The sequence below is a fragment of the Eubalaena glacialis genome, chromosome 17 (assembly GCF_028564815.1).
Source record: "Eubalaena glacialis isolate mEubGla1 chromosome 17, mEubGla1.1.hap2.+ XY, whole genome shotgun sequence".
Taxonomy (NCBI): Eukaryota; Metazoa; Chordata; class Mammalia; order Artiodactyla; family Balaenidae; genus Eubalaena; species Eubalaena glacialis.
The window spans coordinates 3,691,997-3,712,610 of NC_083732.1; the positions used below are offsets into that span (position 1 = coordinate 3,691,997).

Below are 20,614 nucleotides of genomic sequence, written 5' to 3' on the forward strand. Positions count from 1 at the left end.
CTCTCTGACTACAGTGAAAATTTCAATTAAGTCCACTGGCAGATAAAAGTAAAGCAAATTTTTCAAATGGATTGTTCATTTCCTACAGCAGTCGGTTTCAAACGTGCAAAATAAGTAAACTAAAACTCTATGCTATGAGGAGAATCATCTTAGAACAAATCATCTTAGAAATTACAGTTTGTAAGATCAGTCTTAAATATTTCAGAACATACTAGAATATGACCTAATTATTCTTTCAGTTAATTACAGAAATATACAACCACAGAATTATTCTCGTTACCTGGACTAAAGATTCGAGTAACTCTGCAGGCCTAAACTGCAGACAAAGGTCCAGTTTAAGAAGTAGTGTAGAAACTTTGAAGGGATGTCTGGCTTCTTTCTACAAGTATAAATACATTTTCAGTGCCGTCATGTCTGTGATTAAGAATGTCAAATTACAGCACGTATTGACAGCAGATGTCTATGGCAAGTAGGCAATATTTGGTCTGTTATGAAGGATAAAAAAGAAGAAGGAACACATTTCTTTTCTAGAGAGGAAAAAAGAGTATTAAATAGAAATTATATTCAGGAAAGAAAAATCTGGTCCCCAAAATAAAAGGGCCATTAATTGAAGACAGCAATATTTCTCTTTATTGACACTTAGAAGCATTATCCCTATTATTAGGAATAATGTAATAACACCTCATTCTTATTATGTATTATAATCATTAAGTACATATGAACACATATATAAAAATACAGATACTGCATGGTGACTAAGTAATTTGGGAATAAGTCCAGAGTCTAAGTCACAGCATGCATAGACTTTTTATGTCTTAACTGCTCATTTATACCTGAACAAGTTTTCATTAAGCATCCTAATAATTTTCAAGTGATGTAATAAAAAATCTGGTTGCAGTATTTTATTATTTTGCTGAATTACATATGAGAGAAAGAAGCTAGCTGCTTCACCTATTTTAATACGAATATATTCTGGATCATGTTATACAAATACATACATAGAAACTTAAAAGATCATAAATTTCCCATGAGGAGATTTATTTAGTCTGTGTCATTGGTGTGTATTTGCAAAACACTTTAACACTGCAAACATCAGAGGTTTCAAGATCGGGCACAGAAAAAACTTTATACTCTACGACGATGATGCTGGTGTGCACTTCTCCACAAGGCCTCTTAGTGACGTCAATCAATGGGAGGTAGGAGTTTATCAATGAACTGCTTGATATCCATCATTTCCTGTTTGGAATAAAGAGATTATTAATATGCAGTTACACAAATCAGAAATTAAATCCCCACTAAATACAACTAAAACCACATTTTTACTACAATTACATAAAAAGTGGTGAAAGAGAAATGAGGCGCCGATAGAAATTAGAAAACATTTCCTACGATGATTATTATTGTAATTCAATGATCACTCTCACGTATTATGAAGTCCTATGAAAATGGTCTGCATTTGCACTGCTTGTACAAAATAAAACACTGGGGGTGGCGGGGGGAGAGGAAGGGGGTCTAAAAGTGACAGTAACTACACAGAGAAGACTTGGCACGTACACACCTGCCATCAACCAAGTGTCCGCGCCCAGCTTCTAACGCTCCCTCATTAGAATGAAATGCTAAATCAACAGCACCAAATGCTTTGTGCCTTTCAAAAGGATTCGCACACAACCAGCCAGCTGAGGCTGAGGGGAGCAGGTCCCCAAGGCAGTCCTGGAGAGACGCAGAGGTGAATCCATCACAGAGGAAACTGCTCGACACCTCCCACGTCTGGCCCAGCTTTCTCACTTCCCTCAAACACATTTCCTGCTGCCACCCCTAGAATTTCACAGCTGAGCCTCCCAGACCCACACATGAGCATGCAGAGAACCTTCACCCGCATCACTTCCTCACGCGGGAAAGAAGGCACGGCACGGCGGTGGCCTGTCTCACCCGCTGTGCGGTCCCCAGGGTCTCCTGCGACACCACCTCCTCCAGCCCCACCTCCTGTCCCTTCCTGCCCCGAATCATCCGTCCAGTGTTCTCCAGTGTAGTGAACAGAGTCTCATCCACACACACACAGCCACCTGCGTTTGCTCCTGAAGCCTCAATGTGCTGACTCAGAGGGACCGAGTCTGGAGTCCTGGCATCTGTGTGTTTGTTAAGCTCCGGGGGCGCCGGGTGTGCTTTGAAAATCACTGCTCTGGACCCTCAGCCTCTCCCTCCTGGTACCCGGCGTGTCGCCCTTTCCAGATTCAACGCGTCATCAGGGGCTCAACTATGTTCTCAGTAACACCTAGAATCCCAGGTTCCCCGTCTTTCTGGATAAGTCATATTACTACCTGCCTTCTCTGTCCCGAAGCAAATGATTTCGCCAGCTGACAGTTGCAAAAAATGTTAACTTGGACTGTCTCAGTGCTTAGCAATTGATTTTTATTCTAGTCCTTTTCAAGCCTCCAAACCTATCCTGACAACCCTCATTCTTACGATCACCCGTCTCAGTTTTTCAGAGTACTTTTAAAAAACTTCTAATATAACACATATCACATTCTGCTTTCTATATAGTTACTTGGATATATATCCTTCTCCCTATTAAAAATTTTCACTTTAAGTAATCTACTTTAGATTTTAACAAAGAAATGTTTTTTATTTGTCCTTGAATTATTTACAGTGTTTACATGTAATAAGAAATTAGTGAATGTCTGTTGAATTAAGTTGCATAAACTTTGATCTAAGTCCTACTAACCTATGGTTCAATGTGAATTCATTAATTAACTTCTTTAAATCCCCAAGCAGTCAAATGTTATTTATCTTAAAAATATCACATGCAAACAGTTGCAGACGTGTCTCTATAATCACTGCTTCCAAACACTTACCTGTTGACATGAACTGTGCATCATGCCTCCATAGGTTTTGAAGGTTACATTGGTTGGATTTACCAATGTCTTTAGCCTTTCAGCAGTAAGAGAACCAAACATTAGGGGAACTAAAGGATCCAAATCTCCATGGCACTGAAGAATAGAAATGTCCCTATTCACGCCACTGATAGGACCCTGCAAAAAACAGAACAGGACCAGGATTATTTATTCAGGTGTGTGGAGCATTACGCTAGGCACATACAACACGTGCTTACTCACGTTATAGGTTATATTTGGCCACAGAAATAAAATTCCTCCCATCCTTATACCCCCCCATCTCTTTATTTAAACTTTTATAGGACATATGATTACCCTGCCTTGTACTGTATGTTTTCCTAATGAATCAGTTCCTGAAACACATTGTATCCTAATCATATGTTCGGGTGGCTGGACACAAGAAGTATGTTTTAGCTGAGTCATGTTCTTTGCAGCTCTTATTTGATTTTTTAATTTTTTTTAAGAATGTGTATTTAATTAATTAATTAATTAATTAATTAATTTTAATTTTTGTCCACGTTGGGTCTTCGCTGCTGCATGCGGGCTTTCTCTAGTTGCAGCGAGCGCACGGGCTTAGCTGCTCCGCGGCACGTGGGGTCTTCCTGGACCAGGGACTGAACCCATGTCCCCTGCATTGGCAGGTGGATTCTTAACCACTGCGCCACCAGGGAAGTCCCTCTTATTTGATTTGAATAAGAAAGTTAATAAACAGCACTTACTATGTGCAAGACACCAAAGGGTTACTATATAGTGATAAAAGAAAAAACCCCCTAGGTTTAAGGATGAATTTGAAAATAAAATAACGTCCATATCCCCCATGTGTACTATATATTGCTTTATACTGTTGAGTATTTAGAAATTATATTCTACACTAAAATTCTGCTACCAAGCAATGAACATACGGAGCATTCAAAAACATCATTTCTATGTGTAAAAAATAGCCCTAATTTTGATATATATCTTAAAATGGACCAAAGACTTCAAATATAGAATTTATGACAATAAGGACTTCCTTCCTCCTTCCCTCTCCCTCCCTTTCTTCCTTTCTTTTTTTAAGGACTCTTTTATTTTATTTTTTTTTTTTGGACTCATTTCTTATTCTATTCCATGCAACCCACGGTAAAGACAGTGTAGTATACAGATAAAGCCTAGCAATAGTACATCACAAAAGTCTAAGGCAATTCTTTTTAAAAAAGGATGACTGATGTAGACTACGGGCTTTGAGTGACACTCACGTGTCACCTAGGTTCACTGGTTATAACAAATGTGTCCTGTGCTGTGGGATGCTGATGGGGAGCTGTGCGTGTACGGGGACGCGGGTATATGGACAACTTCTGTACTTGCCGCTCAATTTGTTGTGAACCTGAAACTGCTTTAAAAAATTAAGTTTATTAATAATCATAACGTGACGGTGCCCTCAACATCATCTGCCATCCCTCAGCTCAGTGCTGCCGCGCCGCAGGCGTGGGCCAGGCACCTGTGGAAAGGAAGCCCGCAGGGGCAGCCAGCAGCTGAGAGCGGTGACGCCGGCCAGCTTCTGCTGTGTGGTCAGTGCCGTGTACAGAGATAAAGCTCCTCCCTGGAAAGACAACAGGGAAAGTCAGTGGGACACAACTTCTGCCGGCAGCAACGGGAGTGATTCTTGTTATCAACACCGTTCATAAAAAAATCAAAGTGGGTGGTTGACGCCCAATACAATAGGCAAACTGGTAGAAATACATGCACACCCCGCCGTGTCCGCAAGGACCTGACTCTCCACACTGAAGACCGTCGTGAGACCACAGCGACCGCCCAACCAGCCAACGGCAGAGCCCGCTGATGCCCTGACAATGCTGTAGGGACGTTCCGAACTTATAGTTACCATTTTCTTTGTTTTGGCTGCACCGTGCATCATGTGGGATCTTAGTTCCCCAACCAGGGATCCAACCCACACCCCCTGCAGTGGGAGCACGGAGTCTTAAGCAGTGGACCACAAGGGAAGTCCCCTAGAGTAACTATCTCCTCCTCGGCAAAGTTGTAGGTAGAAAATCGAATCTAATCTAATCTGGTCTTAAACTGGTATTACTTTCCAAAACAAGAACTCACGAGAAGGACCCCGCGGTGGACACCTCTGGAGCACTGGCCGCCGGCTCACAACACCCGTATCCTGGGGCCTGCGTGCCCTCTGACCCGTGCCCACGGCTCACGGGGGCCACGAGAGGACCTGAGATTCTTTCTCATCCGAGAGATTTTAAAACTGAAATTCAGAGACCGTCAGTCTCTCTTTGTGTGGCTGGAAATGTAACATGTAAACTCAAGAACGGGAAAAGCCACAGGCAGCAGACGGCCAGCTGCAGACAGACAGGTGAGTGAAGCCAACGGGCAGAGAAACAGGTGAGAGACAGCCCCGATGGCTTCCCGAGTCCTGGTGCCTCCTGGGGCCTTGCTTCATTCTCATCCGTGGCCTCTGGGATGTGACCCCAGACTCGTAACTTACTCTTTCTTGCCTAAGGTGTTAGGAGTTGGTTTCTGCAAACTACAATCAACGAATCTCATAGACAGACTCCTGTCTGAATGAAGCATTCATTTTTGTACCCATATTTACGTCACAGTGTGTAGTACAATGTACATTACCTGTGAGTTTCGACACATACCAAATCAATAACACTTCTTTTTACTGTATTATATCAACGACCTGTGTTTCTACTGAATTCTAACTTCTAAATGACTCCATAATTCTGACACTGCCCTAATTCAGGCAGTCTGGACACTAAATTGTTGACCCAGAGGATTTACAGACTGGCAGCTAGGGCAGTTTGGGGTGAGTGACATGGCAAACAGGTGATGAGCTGAAATTAAGATGTAAACTCAGTATGATGTAACTGTAGAAAAAGTATAGAAGGCAGGAGAAAAAGTACAGAAAGAGAAGAAAGATGCCGAAAATAAACATCATATACTTTTATCTAAAACTTATCTTACACAACAAGAAGAAGGAAGAGGACAGAGTGGTGTTACCAAGACTGACTTTGCTCCCCTCCCAAGGACGACCACCATCTACTCAAGAACGGGAACCACTGAGGGATCCCTGAACACGGGGTGAGGCTGAAGCACCCCCGACCCAGGGACCAGGACAGATGCAGTGGAGGTCAGGAAGCGGCCGGCGCAGCCCCTGCACTGGGGTCGCTTTGTGGGAGTCCCTACCCCGATCTCACCCCACCGGGATTACAGGCAAGTCTGCAGGGCTCGACCACTGGGAATCTGTGACAAACAGAGGGAAGGAATTCTCCTGTCTTCGACCTTATTATTCCATTGCTTGTCTTCTCCTGGGAAGGGGACTTACACCTGCGTTTAGGCAGAGTTTTGTTCAGAGAGGTACAGAGTGTTAACTCAGACCTAACTGCATGTGTACTAGTTATTTTAGAAAAATACATTCCAGGTTCCAATCAGTTTCCTTAATAAATTGACTTTCAAGACATCATCTATAGGGTGAAGGCTATCACTGAAGAGACAAAACTAAAAAAGGAAAAGAGCATGACGTACTGTCTAATTAATCAATCATTATTTCTGGTCCATTCAAACTTAATCAGCATTAACAGTAAGTAATATATCAGATTCTATAACATCTTCTAAAAACAGGACTCCTCCATAGAAAAACGATTGAAACTACAGACTTCTAGATAAATATACTGATGACGCTGACATATCACCCAAACTTTTATCTTACCTGAGAAAATCCTCCCAAAATAATTCTGTTAGAAGGAATGCCATTCTTCACCTCTTGGTCTATCAAAGCTTTTACTAAAAATAACATAAAAGTTAAATCACCAATACTTTCAAAGTTAAGCCCATTGATATAATTTAAATAGGAAAAAAATTAATAACAGAAAAGCACAAAGTATATTAAAGGTCGAAACAAGTGAAAAACTTGGAGCACTCTATTAAAATACAAAACTAGAATGGATTTTCAAAACCTCAGATTTTGCAGCTGTTACTTAAACTGTTCAACTATTTGTTGCATAATCTGTAAACAAGTTTTTTCTCTCATCAACAGATGGATATGGATAGTCCTTTATCCATGGTCCATTCTGCTCATACACATTTTACAGTTCTCTCTCTTCAATGAACCACAGGCATTTGTACCTAAAAGCTGTTATTTTTAAATCGTAGGTAGTTAAGTAGTTTACATGGTTTGTGCCTGACGTTGTTTAAACAGTTCACTATGTTATTAAAAAAAAAAAAAGAAAAGATACAGTATACTTTTCCCTATAGCCAGTAAACAATGCGGGAGAAAAATCAAATGAATTCTTTTGTTTCTGCAAAATACTCTGACACACATCATTAACTGTATTACTTGATTAACTCCTAGAATTTCCTTTTTCTTTATAATACTATGTTTTGGGGATAACTGCACTTTTTACAAATTTATCTCCTCTCATTTTTGACATATGTGTAAGTTTCATCTTCTTAAGATGAAACTTTCCAACTTTATATTTCCTTTTTACCAAAAACCTGAAACCTGCTTTTATTAGAACACTGCAAAAACCCCAAAGCCCAAATTAAATGTTTTTTTTGTTCTGTATAAATTTAGTTCTTAGTGAGAATCGCCGGAAAAGCAAGGGGTACCCTGGTGAGCGCGGGGAAAATGGGCTAGAGGAGAGGAGAGGAGAGGAGAGGGGTAAAGAGGTGAAAGCCTCGCTGAGAAGCCTGAGGCTTTACTGAGGGGGAACCGCAGGGCCCGGTGGGATAGGAGATGCAGCGTGGGCAGCAGCAGCCCTGCGCTGGGGAGGGGCAGGGAGCTGGGGCCACTTTCCCTCCGTTTCACACGGCTTCACTCCTCTGGTTACACCAAGCGCTGAGATAAAGTTAAACCACGTATGGTGACCGCAGTCAGCTGTGGAGTGACCGGTCCTGATTCCAGGCCCTGGACGCACCCCAAGCCCTTTCTTCTTTGTTCATGGGCACATCTTCCCGGCCCCAAATGGAGACACCCCTCATTCCTAACTCTGGGTCTCAACCCGATTCTCTCCAATCACACATCACGTCAGACACAAAGAATGCCACGGGCCAACCCTACCGGGGGACGGGACTTTCACCCTGCAACCCACTGGGCCTGGCCATCCGCGCCACAAGGCCCACCCTCCCTATGTTCTCAGGGTCTGACAACTCACCCCCAGACCCGACACGAGCTCTACCACCTATTATATTTTGACAAAATCCTAGCTCTAGGAGTCTAGCTTTGATCTACTTTTTGATGATCCTGAAAGTCAGTGTCCTTGGTTTGACATTCCTTAATATCCAATATGTTCTGAATGCATCTTCCCTGTTTTAAAGTTCAGAGTTCTTCTAAAAAATAAAAAGATTTTTAAAAAGGAACCTACCTACCGTTTTTGGTTTTTAAACGATTTTTGAAAATTTCCAACAAATGTAAAAATAGGAAGACCGTGCAGGGTTCCCTGGGTACCTATCACCTCGCGTCTGTAACGAACGCCTCACAGCCAGGCCTGTCGCATCGAGGCCACTGCGTCACCACCCAGGTCATGAGGGAGGCCGGCCTGGCCACGGCGCTGTCTGCTTGTCAATGTGTCAGTACATACGTGTCAGACACACGTACTCCTGTGCATGGGCTAAAACCAGACTTCTCCCGATAAGTCAGTGTTCTTTATGCTTTCACCCCACAAGTAAGCGGGGTTACCATGTTCATAAGCGAGGACGTGACTGGAGACCCTGTAAAGCAGAGCTAATACCGTTACAGGAGTGCCCAGTGAGATGATTTACAGGAATCGCCTGGCAGGTCCAGCAGTGTTCGAGCAGGGGCCCCTCACTAAAACTAACCATTACCACAATTTTCATTATATATCATGACATCATGTGTAGCCTTATCTTTGTCCTTATTTCAAATCTCTTTAATGACAATAACTGGCCACAGCCATCAAACATGCTGCGATTTTCTCCATTTGCCTACGTCAATCAAAGCAAAACGATGCATCCGACAGCACTCAAGTCTGATAAATGCCGTTCCTCCCCATCCACCTCACCTTCACGGACCATAATTAACGAGTCAAACAAGACAGTGAGCCATCAGAAAGGAAGGACAGCACCACCTGAGTTTAGATAGCTATGTAGTATTTCATCAACAACACTACCACGATTGAATCTACTATAAAACTTTTCTTACTTACCACTTTCTGCTGCCTGTTTAATTCCAGTTTCATCTTCCTGTGAATCTGGTGAAAGCCCAATAATGTCAAACCTGGAAATAAGACAAAATTCTAAAAGGATCATTCAATTCTAAGAATATCTACTCTTGATAAGAAGATGGTAATTTTAGAGAAAAAAGGCTAGCCAAAGATATTCTCTAGAACATTAAACTCAAATTAAACTGTCTCTGGGGACTTCCCTGGTGGTCGAGTGGGTAAGACTCCGCGCTCCCAATGCAGGGGGCCTGGGTTCGATCCCTGGCCGGGGAACTAGATCCCACATGCCGCAACTAAGAAGTCTGCATGCCACAACTAAAAGATTCCACATGCCACAACTAAGACCTGGCACAGCCAAAATAAATAAATAAATATTAAAAACAAAAAACAAAAAAAAACTGTCTCTGGAGGCCAAACGGTCAACTTAAATGAGTGAATGTGACATCCTGTAAGTTCCCTTCACACCAACTAGATACAGATTCTATTAAAAAGTCACAGTACCACATAATTTTAAGGTAGAAACACCTGAAGAATGACCTAGTCCAACCTGACACCCACACAGGAGTCTCAAACCACAGCCCTAAGATCTTTGGAATAAACCCCAGCCCCTCGCCTCCCTCCTAGTGCATCGTCAGTCAGCCGTCTGGAAAGAGCTACTTCACCACGGCACCCGCGCACGCGCGGCCCACACCTCCTGCACACAGACCACCTCCATCCACATTCTGCAAAACCTGTCACCACGCACTGCAGCGACCTCAGACCAGAGGCTGGGCGGCCCTCCTTTGGCCCCGACTACCTCGCTACCCGCTGGGTGCTTCCGCTATGGTCTCGAGCAACGTGAGGTAGAAATTTTGCTTCTGGATAGGAATTTTGCCAGAGAGGGAAGGTGGAAGAATCAAAGGTCAAGGTGGGCAGGAACCTGTAAAAGTTGCCAAGGAATGTCCAGTAGATAAAAACGAAGGTGCAGGGTGGGTTAGAGGTGAGTGGGAACAAGCAGAGGACAAGGTGGCGGCAGGCTGGAGTCCCCACGAGGCCTCAACAGGCAGTGCAGAGACGGGGGAGCAAACTCACAGGAGGAACAACTACGCTCGACAATCAGGTCTGAAGTAAGTGCCTTCAGAGATGGAACAGTTCCAGACGACAAAGCCCAGGGGATGCTGTGGGTGCCTGAAGCTGAGAGAGGAAAACGTCAGCAGGAAGAGGAGAGTCCAGGAAGTGACAAGCCGGTCAAGGCTGTGAATGGGTCATTGACATTGGATCCCCTAGTCACCCGAAAGGTAAGACGGTGGCAGGAGCTAGAGGGGAAAGGAAAATAGGAATCAGCTGTCAAAGTCATCAGTTTTGAACAGACCTGATGGCAGAGTCTCAGAGCAGCAGGAAGAAAGCGTGGTCTGGAAGTGGCTCAGAGAACAAAGAACCGACTGTAAAGCACACAGGGAATGCCTGACATCATGAATGTCTTGAGAGGGCTCAACAGGAAATGCTTTCCTTAAAAACTGGCCAGCTCTCCAGGAAGGCAAGAAGGTGGGAGGTGGAGAGGCCGCGGCTTCACCAGAGTGGATGCCACGCGGGGGCGTCCACACATTTGGTTACTGAAATCAACAAAGGTTTATCAAGCAGTAAGAGATGTTCTCTACAGTATTTCTCTCCACCCATTCTCTCCTGTTTCTCTACCTGTTGGTGCAGCTCCTTAAGTTTACCCCAAATCTAACATATAAAACCTGAAATAGTCGAATAAAGGTTACATATGTAACTTTGCAACTTAAAAATAATTAATTAAAAATTGCTATATGCAAAAGCACTTCTGATTAAAAAAAAAAAAGTATAAGTAAAAAGTTCTTACGAGTAAGTGAAGTCTTACTTACCAAGAAGGCATGGCCATGTTCATATTTAATGTTACAGGCATAACCGGTCTACATGGGGAAGAAAAAGAAAAGGAAAAATAAGCATAATATACCGAAGTACAAAACCTGATAAATTCCATCAACTGAAGATGATTACTCGAGGCTCTCACAAAACTGAACGCTACAATTTGAACAGACGAGCTGCCTCACTGCACGCACACCTGCACAGTCCTGTTCTCCACGCCCTCCAGATGGTTCTCAAGACAGAGCCGCAGCTGGAGTGGACTAAGCTTGGCGAATAAACCACATCTCCCTTCTTCAACATCTTTACTTGATACTTTCAAACCAGACACGAGAAGGAAAACAGTAACCAAGACAGATGGAAATTTCTGAGACTCTGACTAAGGGGCTAAGGATACAAGCAACTTACTGCACAGAAACAGTGGCATCAATTCCCATAGGCTCAAATTACATTTTTGCTTATTTTCTAGTTCTTAGCTATGTACCTGCTTGTTTAAGAGACCTCTAAATAAATAAGGGAAATATAAGTCTTGCCTAAGTGTCCATTTTACCCAACTCAATTCTGTGATGAAAAACTTGCTGGACAACCTGAATGCAGCTAGGTACAAAAGGAAAGAAAAACAAATACACTCTAACTACATCTCACCACCATCCTCCTGACTCATGAAACAAGTCTACCTTAGAGGTCACAAAATCTTAGTAAAATTTCCATGAGAACATAAACTTCCCTAGGTTGGGAAATAGCCTTAAACTAAATTCAATCTTGGAGCCAATAACAGTGTACAGAAATTCCAACACCATCAAGAATTCTGTCTTGCAGACATAGAGAACAGACTTGAGGACACGGGGTAGGGGAAGGGTAAATTGGGACAAAGTGAGAGAGTGGCATGGACACATATACACTACCAAATGTTAAATAGATAGCTAGTGGGAAGCAGCCGCATAGCACAGGGAGATCAGCTAGGTGCTTTGTGACCACCTAGAGGGGTGGGATAGGGAGGGTGGGAGGGAGATGCAAGAGGGAGGGGATATGGGGATATATGTATACGTATAGCTGATTCACTTGTTATAAAGCAGAAACTAAACTAACACACCATTGTAAAGCAATATACTCCAATAAAGACAAAAAAAAAAGAAGAATTCTGTCTCTGGCATGAGTCAGATTAATAAGGACACAGCAACCCTTTTAGGATAAAAAGAGGAGGGAATGTTTTCTTACGTAATCTCATATTTTTCCTCTTTCACATTTATCGACTCTGCTGCTACGACCACTTCCGAGGATGAATTACTAACCTATCAGCATGTATCTCACCCCACCTGTTTCTCCATGGCTACTGCTTCTCAGCACACTTTGACCTAAGACTTGTTCATCTTAGTGGTTTTCTGAGTTTGCTCAAAACTTACTAGTTTCTTTCTGACACCCACAAATGTTTTCAGAATTCAAAACCAAACCTAACAGTCTCCAAAGTCTGTGTTCTTTCCATGCTGCATCACATTGTCTCTAACTGATCAAATTTAGGCGTGTTTTCAAGGTAGTAGAGATTTCTCCCCAACCTGATAGGTAAATCCCCTTCAGAGACAGCTCGTGGATGTCCTGAGAACTTAACAGGCGCTTGTATGTCTACAAAAATTCTTCTGGCTGTGAGTTCAACTGATCTCCAAGAGAGCATTATTTTAAATTTCTCAACACGAAAGATAAGAAAAAAATTCAACATAACCAGGACACATTTTAGTTTTACAGAACTTACTAATCTTTATCTTGAAGCTGAACATTTAAAAGATAAAAATTAATTATATTCAAATGCTTTGCTGGAAAAGTAAAGCTATCACGATTGTTCCTCTCCAGACTCTGAATCCCAAGCCTGAAAACTGAAAATACTTACGCGTGCGGGCAGATGTATTTGATGTGGGCGCTTCTGATACCTGCAAAGGCTTCTGCCCACCCATGCCTGGTGGAGAAACCATATGAATAACGCCATTAGATACTGCTTTAAATTCCAGTAAGTTAATAACAGAAGAGTAAATCTGTGAGGATAAATTTCAACCCCTTAAAAGACCACTACCAACCTAGAAACAACCCAAAGCTTATGATTTCAGCTTTACCTGCGGATAAAAATGATCTCTCATGATTCCTGAAGAGCAGTGTTTTCTCTTTCATATACTTCACTGGGCTTTATAATTTATAAAATACATTTTTTTAATCTCTTTATAACCTCCCAACAATGTGCCTAACAAAGTAGGCAAGACAGATGATATAATTCATTTTATATGAAGAAAAAATCCTCAGAGTCAAGTAAAGCAGCTGTCTGATATTTCTCCATGCTTACTGCACCATTAAAAATAACAACCTTATGGAACTTCCCTGGTGGCACAGTGGTTAAGAATCTGCCTGCCAATGCAGGGGACACGGGTTCGAGCTCTGGTCCAGGAAGATCCCACATGCCGCGGAGCAACTAAGCCCGTGCGCCACAACTACTGAGCCTGCATTCTAGAGCCCGCGAGCCACAACTACTGAGCCCACGTGCTGCAACTACTGAAGCCCGCGTGCCTAGAGCCCGTGCTCTGCAGCAAGAGAAGCCACCGCAATGAGAAGCCCGTGCACTGCAACGAAGAGTAGCCCCCGCTCGCCCCAACTAGAGAAAGCCTGCGCACAGCAATGAAGACCCAACACAGCCAAAAAAAAAAAAAGAAAAAGAAGTTGAAAAAATAACTTTAATTAACATTCTCTCCTTATGCATATATGTACATATATATGTTCAAAACAGAATATGAGACGTCATCAAAATCCTTCTGGCCAGAAAAAAACAGTTAAACTTTCTACGTATTTCCTTCCGATTTTTTCCATGCATATCACTTGAGAAATAGATACAGATTTTACAAGAATGGGATCATACTATACATACATACAGCTCCCTGCGTCTTTACACTTGACATTACACCTGATACTTTCCACATATTACCTCTATTAGAGGGTAAAATAAAGGTAACTTAAGACCTTTTTAGATTAAATAGTTTTGAAATAAATGTTAAATGCTTTTCTATTAACTACTTCTCTATTTTAATCCACCTTCCCCCAAAGTGTTAAGGAAATACAGAAAAATTAATAACATTATGAACATTAACACTTATGTAACACTGACACTGAGCCAGGCACTATTCTAGAAGTTATATATGGGTGCACGCATGTGCATATGTGTGTTTCCATGTGGGTTCGTGTGTGTGTGTGTGTGTGTGTGTGTGTGTGTGTGTGTATGTGAGACTTTAGTGTGAAAAGTACAAAACATGTTGAAAGAAATGAAAGAAGATCTATATAATGGACATCCCACATTCTGGAAGACTTAATATTCTTAAGATGGAAGTGCTCCCCAAAAGGATCCACAGTCAATGCGATCTCTACGAGAATCACAGCTGGCTTTGCAGAAACTGACAAGCTAAGTCTAAAATTCATTTGGACACTCAAGAGAGCCAGAATAGCCGATCTTGAAAAAAAAATGTTGTTGGAGGACTCACACTTCCCAATTTCAAGTTACTACAAAGCAACGGTAATAAAGATTGTGACACTGAAAAGACATACAAATCAATGAAATAGATTTGAGAATACAGAAATAAACACTCACATTTATGGTCAGTTTATTTCTGAACAGGGTGCCAAAACAAATCAATGGGGAAGGAACAGTCTTTTCAACAAAAGTAACTGGAATAAGTGGAAACCCACATGCAACAGGATGAAGTTAGACTCCTACCTCACACCATGTACAAAAATTAACTCAAAATATAGCAAAGACCTAAACGTAGGAGATCAAACTATAAAACTCCTAGAAGAAAACATGTGAAAATCTTTGTGACCTTGGACTTGGCAATGGTTTTTTAGACGTGAAGCCAAAAGCTCAAGCGACAAAGGAATTTACTTTAGTAAATAATAAACGAGTAGGAATCTTGGGTTCTAGCCCCAACTCTGTCTGTATCTAGAAGTGTGGCCTCAAACAGTTCATTCAGTCCAGTCGTTTTCAAAAATGTGGTACCGTCTGGGAACTTGTTAAAAAGTCTGAGATTACACTAGTCTCTCGATTCCAGCCCAACACCACAGGGTTTTTCCTAGTCATCCCCCTTCCCGTATTCGTAATTCCGCGGAAAGCTGGCTTGGGCTCTGGCAGTTCTGGGCCAGCAGTGCAGGTCGGAACCTGCCTCCCCCCAGGTGCCCCACCCATAGTCATGTTTCACGCACGGAAACACCCCCTCCCCTCACAGCTGACTGTGACACCGGAAAGCACAGCTCTGACGAAGGGGAGCAGGGAAGGAGAAAGCCGGGCCCTCTTCATGGAAACCCCTCCCTCCCCTCCATATATTCCAGGCGTCGCTGGTCTGTATTGCCCACCTGTGTGAGATTTTTCTAGGCTGAGATTGTAAGAGTTTACAAAACAAAGTTTCAAAGGCAGAAGTGGTTAAGTGGGTCAGATCTTACTGAGAGGTCAAATAAGGAGAGGATTGAAAATAATACTGTAGACTGCCAACGAATAAATACCAAATGAAGGAATTTTTTAAAAGATCATTATTTGGCAACCATCACAATAGATCCAGACATCAATCGTTAATGGGTGCTAAATCCACAGGTGAAAAATTGGTGAGAAACAGATATTTTCATAAAATCAAAGTATCTCCCCACAAAACACTTTTTAAGTGCAATTATATTTATTAATTTTACTGTGGAGAAACCTGGCAGACACTACCTTAACCAGATAATGAAACATAGTATCATCAGCAAAGGCACAAAAATCAACACAGTGTGGTCCCAGGACCACCACAGCAACCTCTGCGGTGTCCCTGCCAAAAGGGAGATGTCACATAAACCCAAACTGAGGGACATCCTACCTAGGAACTGGCCCATAGGGGAAAAGTGTCAAGGTCACCGAAGACAAGAAAATGGACTGCTTAGGACTGAAGGAGCCTCAGGAGACGTGACAGCTCAATCTAACTTGAGATCCTGGACCTGTTAAGGACACCACTGGGTCAACCCAGGGAAACGCCAAGTGGGGCTGATGGATGTGATGGTAGCTTCAGATCAATGTTAACGGCCTGACTGATGGTTACACCATGGCTAAGTGGCCATGTCCTTGTACTTACAAAATACACACTGAAGCTCTATGGAGTCATGAGGCAACAAGTCTGCAACTTATTCTCAAGTGTGTAAGAAATGTTAACAACTGCGTAATCTGAGTGACAGGTAGAAGGACCTCTAAATACTATTTCTGCAACTTTCATGTAAATTTGAAGTTATTTTAAAAGAAGTAGTTAAAAATTTTACATAACAACAACGAGGGAATGTAACCCACAAAGTAAATCTACGAGTCCACACTACACAAGTGGGGAGGGGCAAGCTAACAGACATCAAAGGAGTGGCAGAATTAGAAAATCACATCACAGTACAACCTACTCCAGCAAGAATCATCCACAGACGCTAAAAATACCAGGTGAAAGTCTGATGTACGATTCGCATCTCCCCACGACTCACTCTACCTACACAGGGAGAACAGGTGCCATAGAGAGACCCAGAGGAAGAAAGAGACCACCTTTATTGCATGCTCCAGGTTGGCATCAGTAATGGGACGGACGGCCCCACCTGCCTCCTGCCGTGATGCAATGAACAGGCCGTACCATGTACATAGTGTTCGTACCAAAAATGCACAAGCTGAACGTCATCGTGAGGAAATGTCAAACAAACCTAAATGGAGGGACCAGCCTGATCCCTGCAGAAACGTCCATGTCGCGAACACCAAAGAAGAGCCGAGGGAATGTTCCAGATTAAAAGTGGCTGAAGAGCTGCAGCAGCTCAGGGCAGCGCGGCTGGGATGGAAGCGCCGGCGGACAGGACTACTGCAAAGGACGCGACTGGGGCGGCTGCCAAGGTCTGTTAGGTGACAGACTAGACCGGATAACAATGTTAAACGGCGCTGAATCTCCTGAATTTGGTAATTTTCTGTGGTTACGTAAGAGACTCTGCTTGTTCTTAGGAGAGACATGTTGAAGTCTGGAAATAAAGAATCATGGCGTCGGCAATTTACTCTCCCAAGTTTTGGCAAACACGGTAACATATTCGATAGAGATCAGTGAATCTGAGTCTAGAAGGTTTTGAGGAATCTGTTTTATTCTTGCAACTCTTCTATAAATTTGAAAGCATTTCAAAATAAAACAGTTTTAAAACGCTATCAAAAATAAATATATATCTCTGGGTTGTTCAACTGTTTTTCACCCTCTTCTCAAGCATATTTGCACTTGAATTTTTTTTACAAGACAAATGTAACATTTTCATAACCGTAAGACAAGCTGTTTTTATTTTGGAAGGAAAACTGATCTTATGCAATATAGTTTGAACTAACGTTTTATTATACATGTTATGCATAGAAACAATTTTGTGGTCAGATGTGTTTCCTGCAGAACTTTTCAGAGCTTTAAACATGCTAGTGTATACCCAGTAAATCTTCTAGAGGAGAATATGCCATATCATATTTCCTAGACACTAAGATATAATCTAAGTGGCACCACTGAAAAAAAGCCTTTTATAAAAAAAAAAAAAAAAAAAATCACCACCACAATAACCACACGTGTTGTAAGATGAATACCCATCTCAGTAACATAAAAATGTGGGGGAAATGACATATTAGAATTGAGAAAATATAGAATTATACAAGGTCTCCCAATCTTATTTGGCCATCAGAGACTTTTCATGAGAACACAGACTGCAAGACCCAAGTTACCAGACAGCACACCTTGGCTGGTCCTGCAAAAAAGAACCTTAACCAAGAAAGGCAAAGCGGACCATTTTCATAGCTGAGTTGCTTAATCCCCATCACCCTCTACGTTAACCTGACAAAAGAACTTTAGTTCTCCAAAAAGTATCTCAAACATTGAATTGCCACTATGTCACATCGGCTGGTTCTGAATTTCGTCATGTGCTCATGGAAGCAATCTAGCGTCAGCTTTCTTTGGTGCCATCCCCCAAAGTAAATACTGTCAGAACTGGAGACCTCTAATTCTTTATATAAACTTAATTCTTAATCAAGATGTCATGGCTGCTCTTGGTGTTTTTAATCTCACATTGTTCATTTTTTTCATCACTTTCACTCTTAACTTTGGTCTAAAGAATCTGGCTAAACTGGGTCCACAGAGAATCTTTCTACAACTGAAGCTTTTACCCCCTGGACTGATTCTTCAGACCTTGAAGCTCTTTATTGGGAAAGTTACAGGTGAGCAAGATCCTCCCTGGGTCTCAGCATCAAGAAGGGTTTGGTGATAGAACAGAGCTCCTCTAAAACCTCTGTTCAGTAAAATAAATAAATAAATAGTAAAGTAAGTCTGTCCTTTTCATAGGACTACCTGATGGCCAGAAACAGTCCTATAACCTTTCCCATAACTCCATACAAGGCATGTGTCATGTACCTCTACTTGGGAGGCATAAAAGGATATTAGGAATCACTTTTAAGAATTAATCTGGCCCAGTGCCTCCTTGCAAAGATTTAATAGTTTCTTGGCTATCTTATCAAAATTTATTTATCTTCACTTTTCCTCCAATTCTTCAATTTTGCAACAATGTTATAACAACAATTTGATCGAAGTTTCAAACAGATAACCACTGATTTAAATTTTAAAAAGCTCTCAATATAGAATGAGACTGAGTGAAAGATAAACCATGTGGCTACAGTTAGCACAACAGAATGTGTTTGATAAGCCTCCAAACAAATCTTTGAGCTGCATCCCCTGCCCTTCAACTGATTTTTTTCTTTTAAGGGAACATCGGAGCTCTCATTCAGAATGTTCACATTGCTATTATCTCACCTATCAAAATCAACTAGTTCTCCTCAATCTGCCCTGAAATTTTACCTCCTCTGGAAAGCTCTCACTTGCATCTCTACAAACATACCTCCCATCGCTGGTATCCACTACCCACGGCAACTCAAGGAGGAGTTTGCAGTTTTAATATGTTCCAGACACAGGAGGTGAAGAATGACAAAATAAGAGGATGAGGGGAAAATTCTGGGGGTTTTCAAAAAAAAGAAAGGATTCTATCTCATGACTGGACTGTACGAAAGATGACTATCAATCTATTTTTATACAATCCTAGAATTCTTTGCTCGTGTAGAGTTGCATGACCCGTTTCATTAGGGTACTAACAATGGTACCTACCCTGTGTCTCCCAATCCATGAAGGAAAATCACCTAGAACGGAAGAGGAACAATGAGTAAGCAAAGCCTAAATAAACCCAGCGGAGTGTTACACACGCCAGAGCCCCAGTTAAGGTGGAGGCCGGAATCACAGAACACTACCTCCAGCAAGTTACTCAATCTCTACAGACCTCGCTAAGGGGCAAAAGCACTTAACGTCTCTCCGGGCAGCTCCTAAGATAATTAACGTGGGGTTTTAGCACTTAAAGAGGTCCCAGTTAGACAGGCTTCTAGGCAAATGATCACATTCCAAGAAAAATCGTTTTGTCTCTTTCAGGTCAAACCATGAAAGTTCTCACGCGTACAGTAGAATTTCTCCATCCCAAAAGGGAGCTTCCGGCGGCTAAAAGTAAGTTTGAGATTCTCACGCACAAGTTTCCTAAGGAACAGCACCTCTGATCGAAAAGGACACTAAGTCTTCAAACTTCCTTAACTGAAGACAGGCGTGCAAGGTGACACAATCAAGGCATCTCCTTCATGCACAGACAAGGCAGCAACGTGCTCCAGAGACACCTGGAGTTGGGGCGCCGTCAGCTCAAGCGGGTGCCTCCGGGGTCCCGGGGCGGATCCGCGCGCAGGGTCTGGGGGATGCGGGGCCGGAGGCGCTGGGCCTCGGGGCCGCCCGCCCGCCCGCCGCGACCCCGCGCCCCCCGCACACAGCCCGGCCGGGCGGCGCCCACCACCCCGCCCGAACCCCCCGGCCCGCACGCCCCGTCCCAGCCCCGGCCCGCCGCCCACCAGCCCGCGACGCGACCCCTCGCGAGGCCCCCAGCGCCGCACTCACCACGGCGGTGGCCTTCCGGACGGCGGGCACGATGGCGGGCAGCGGGGCCGACATGTTATTGCCGCACATACACCGGCTCCACCGACCGCGCGTCGGAAGCGGAAGGCGGAGCGGGCGCCGGGCCGCGGCCCAAGGCGGTGCGAGCGCCGAGTTCTGCCCGCCCACGGGCGCGCGCTCAGGCGCGTGCGCGCCCGCGCCGCGCCGCGCCGCACCGTCCCCCGCCCCGCCCCGCCGGTCGCCCCGCGCGTCACAGTACCCGGCCGCCCGACGCCGCGTTGGCCGCGGCAGAGGGCGGCCCGAGCTGACCTCCGGCCCGCGGGCCGCGCGTGCTCCGTGCGGGCGGCCGGCCTGGGGGGCGGGGCCGCGCGGTCACTCCCGACCCCACTCACTTGCAAAGGTCGGGAAGGACTGGACCTGGAGGGCAGCTTCTGCGGTATTTCTATTGGGGGGGCACAGGTGTGTAGTTTGGGGGCCCGCGCCTCGCCTCCTTTAAACTGCAACTGGAGAGGGAAGCACTCAGTTGTCACCGAGTTTCCACAATTTGCTGATTGGTGGCTCTGGAGGTCCTACTGATTTGGGCCCCAGAACACATGACCCCATTCTACAGCGGTGGCCCGATGCCCATCAAATACCTGGTAGGATCTGGGAGGGGCGGAGATGGACACACCTAAAGGCAAAATGCCCT

The 20,614-nt window shown here is 43.6% G+C and overlaps 1 protein-coding gene across 1 annotated transcript; it reads right to left on the reverse strand.

Moving 5' to 3' along the window:
* Positions 1-607: 607 nt before the first annotated feature.
* On the reverse strand, positions 608-20,097 carry LYPLA1 (lysophospholipase 1). The gene is made up of 9 exons (XM_061171284.1): positions 19,930-20,097; positions 19,108-19,139; positions 12,813-12,878; positions 10,930-10,977; positions 9,050-9,120; positions 6,595-6,668; positions 4,369-4,470; positions 2,853-3,029; positions 608-1,236 (listed from the first exon to the last, which is right to left on the reverse strand). The coding sequence occupies exons 1-9, from the start codon at positions 19,996-19,998 to the stop codon at positions 1,183-1,185; spliced, it is 693 nt and encodes a 230-aa protein (XP_061027267.1). The 5' UTR covers positions 19,999-20,097; the 3' UTR covers positions 608-1,182.
* Positions 20,098-20,614: the final 517 nt, after the last annotated feature.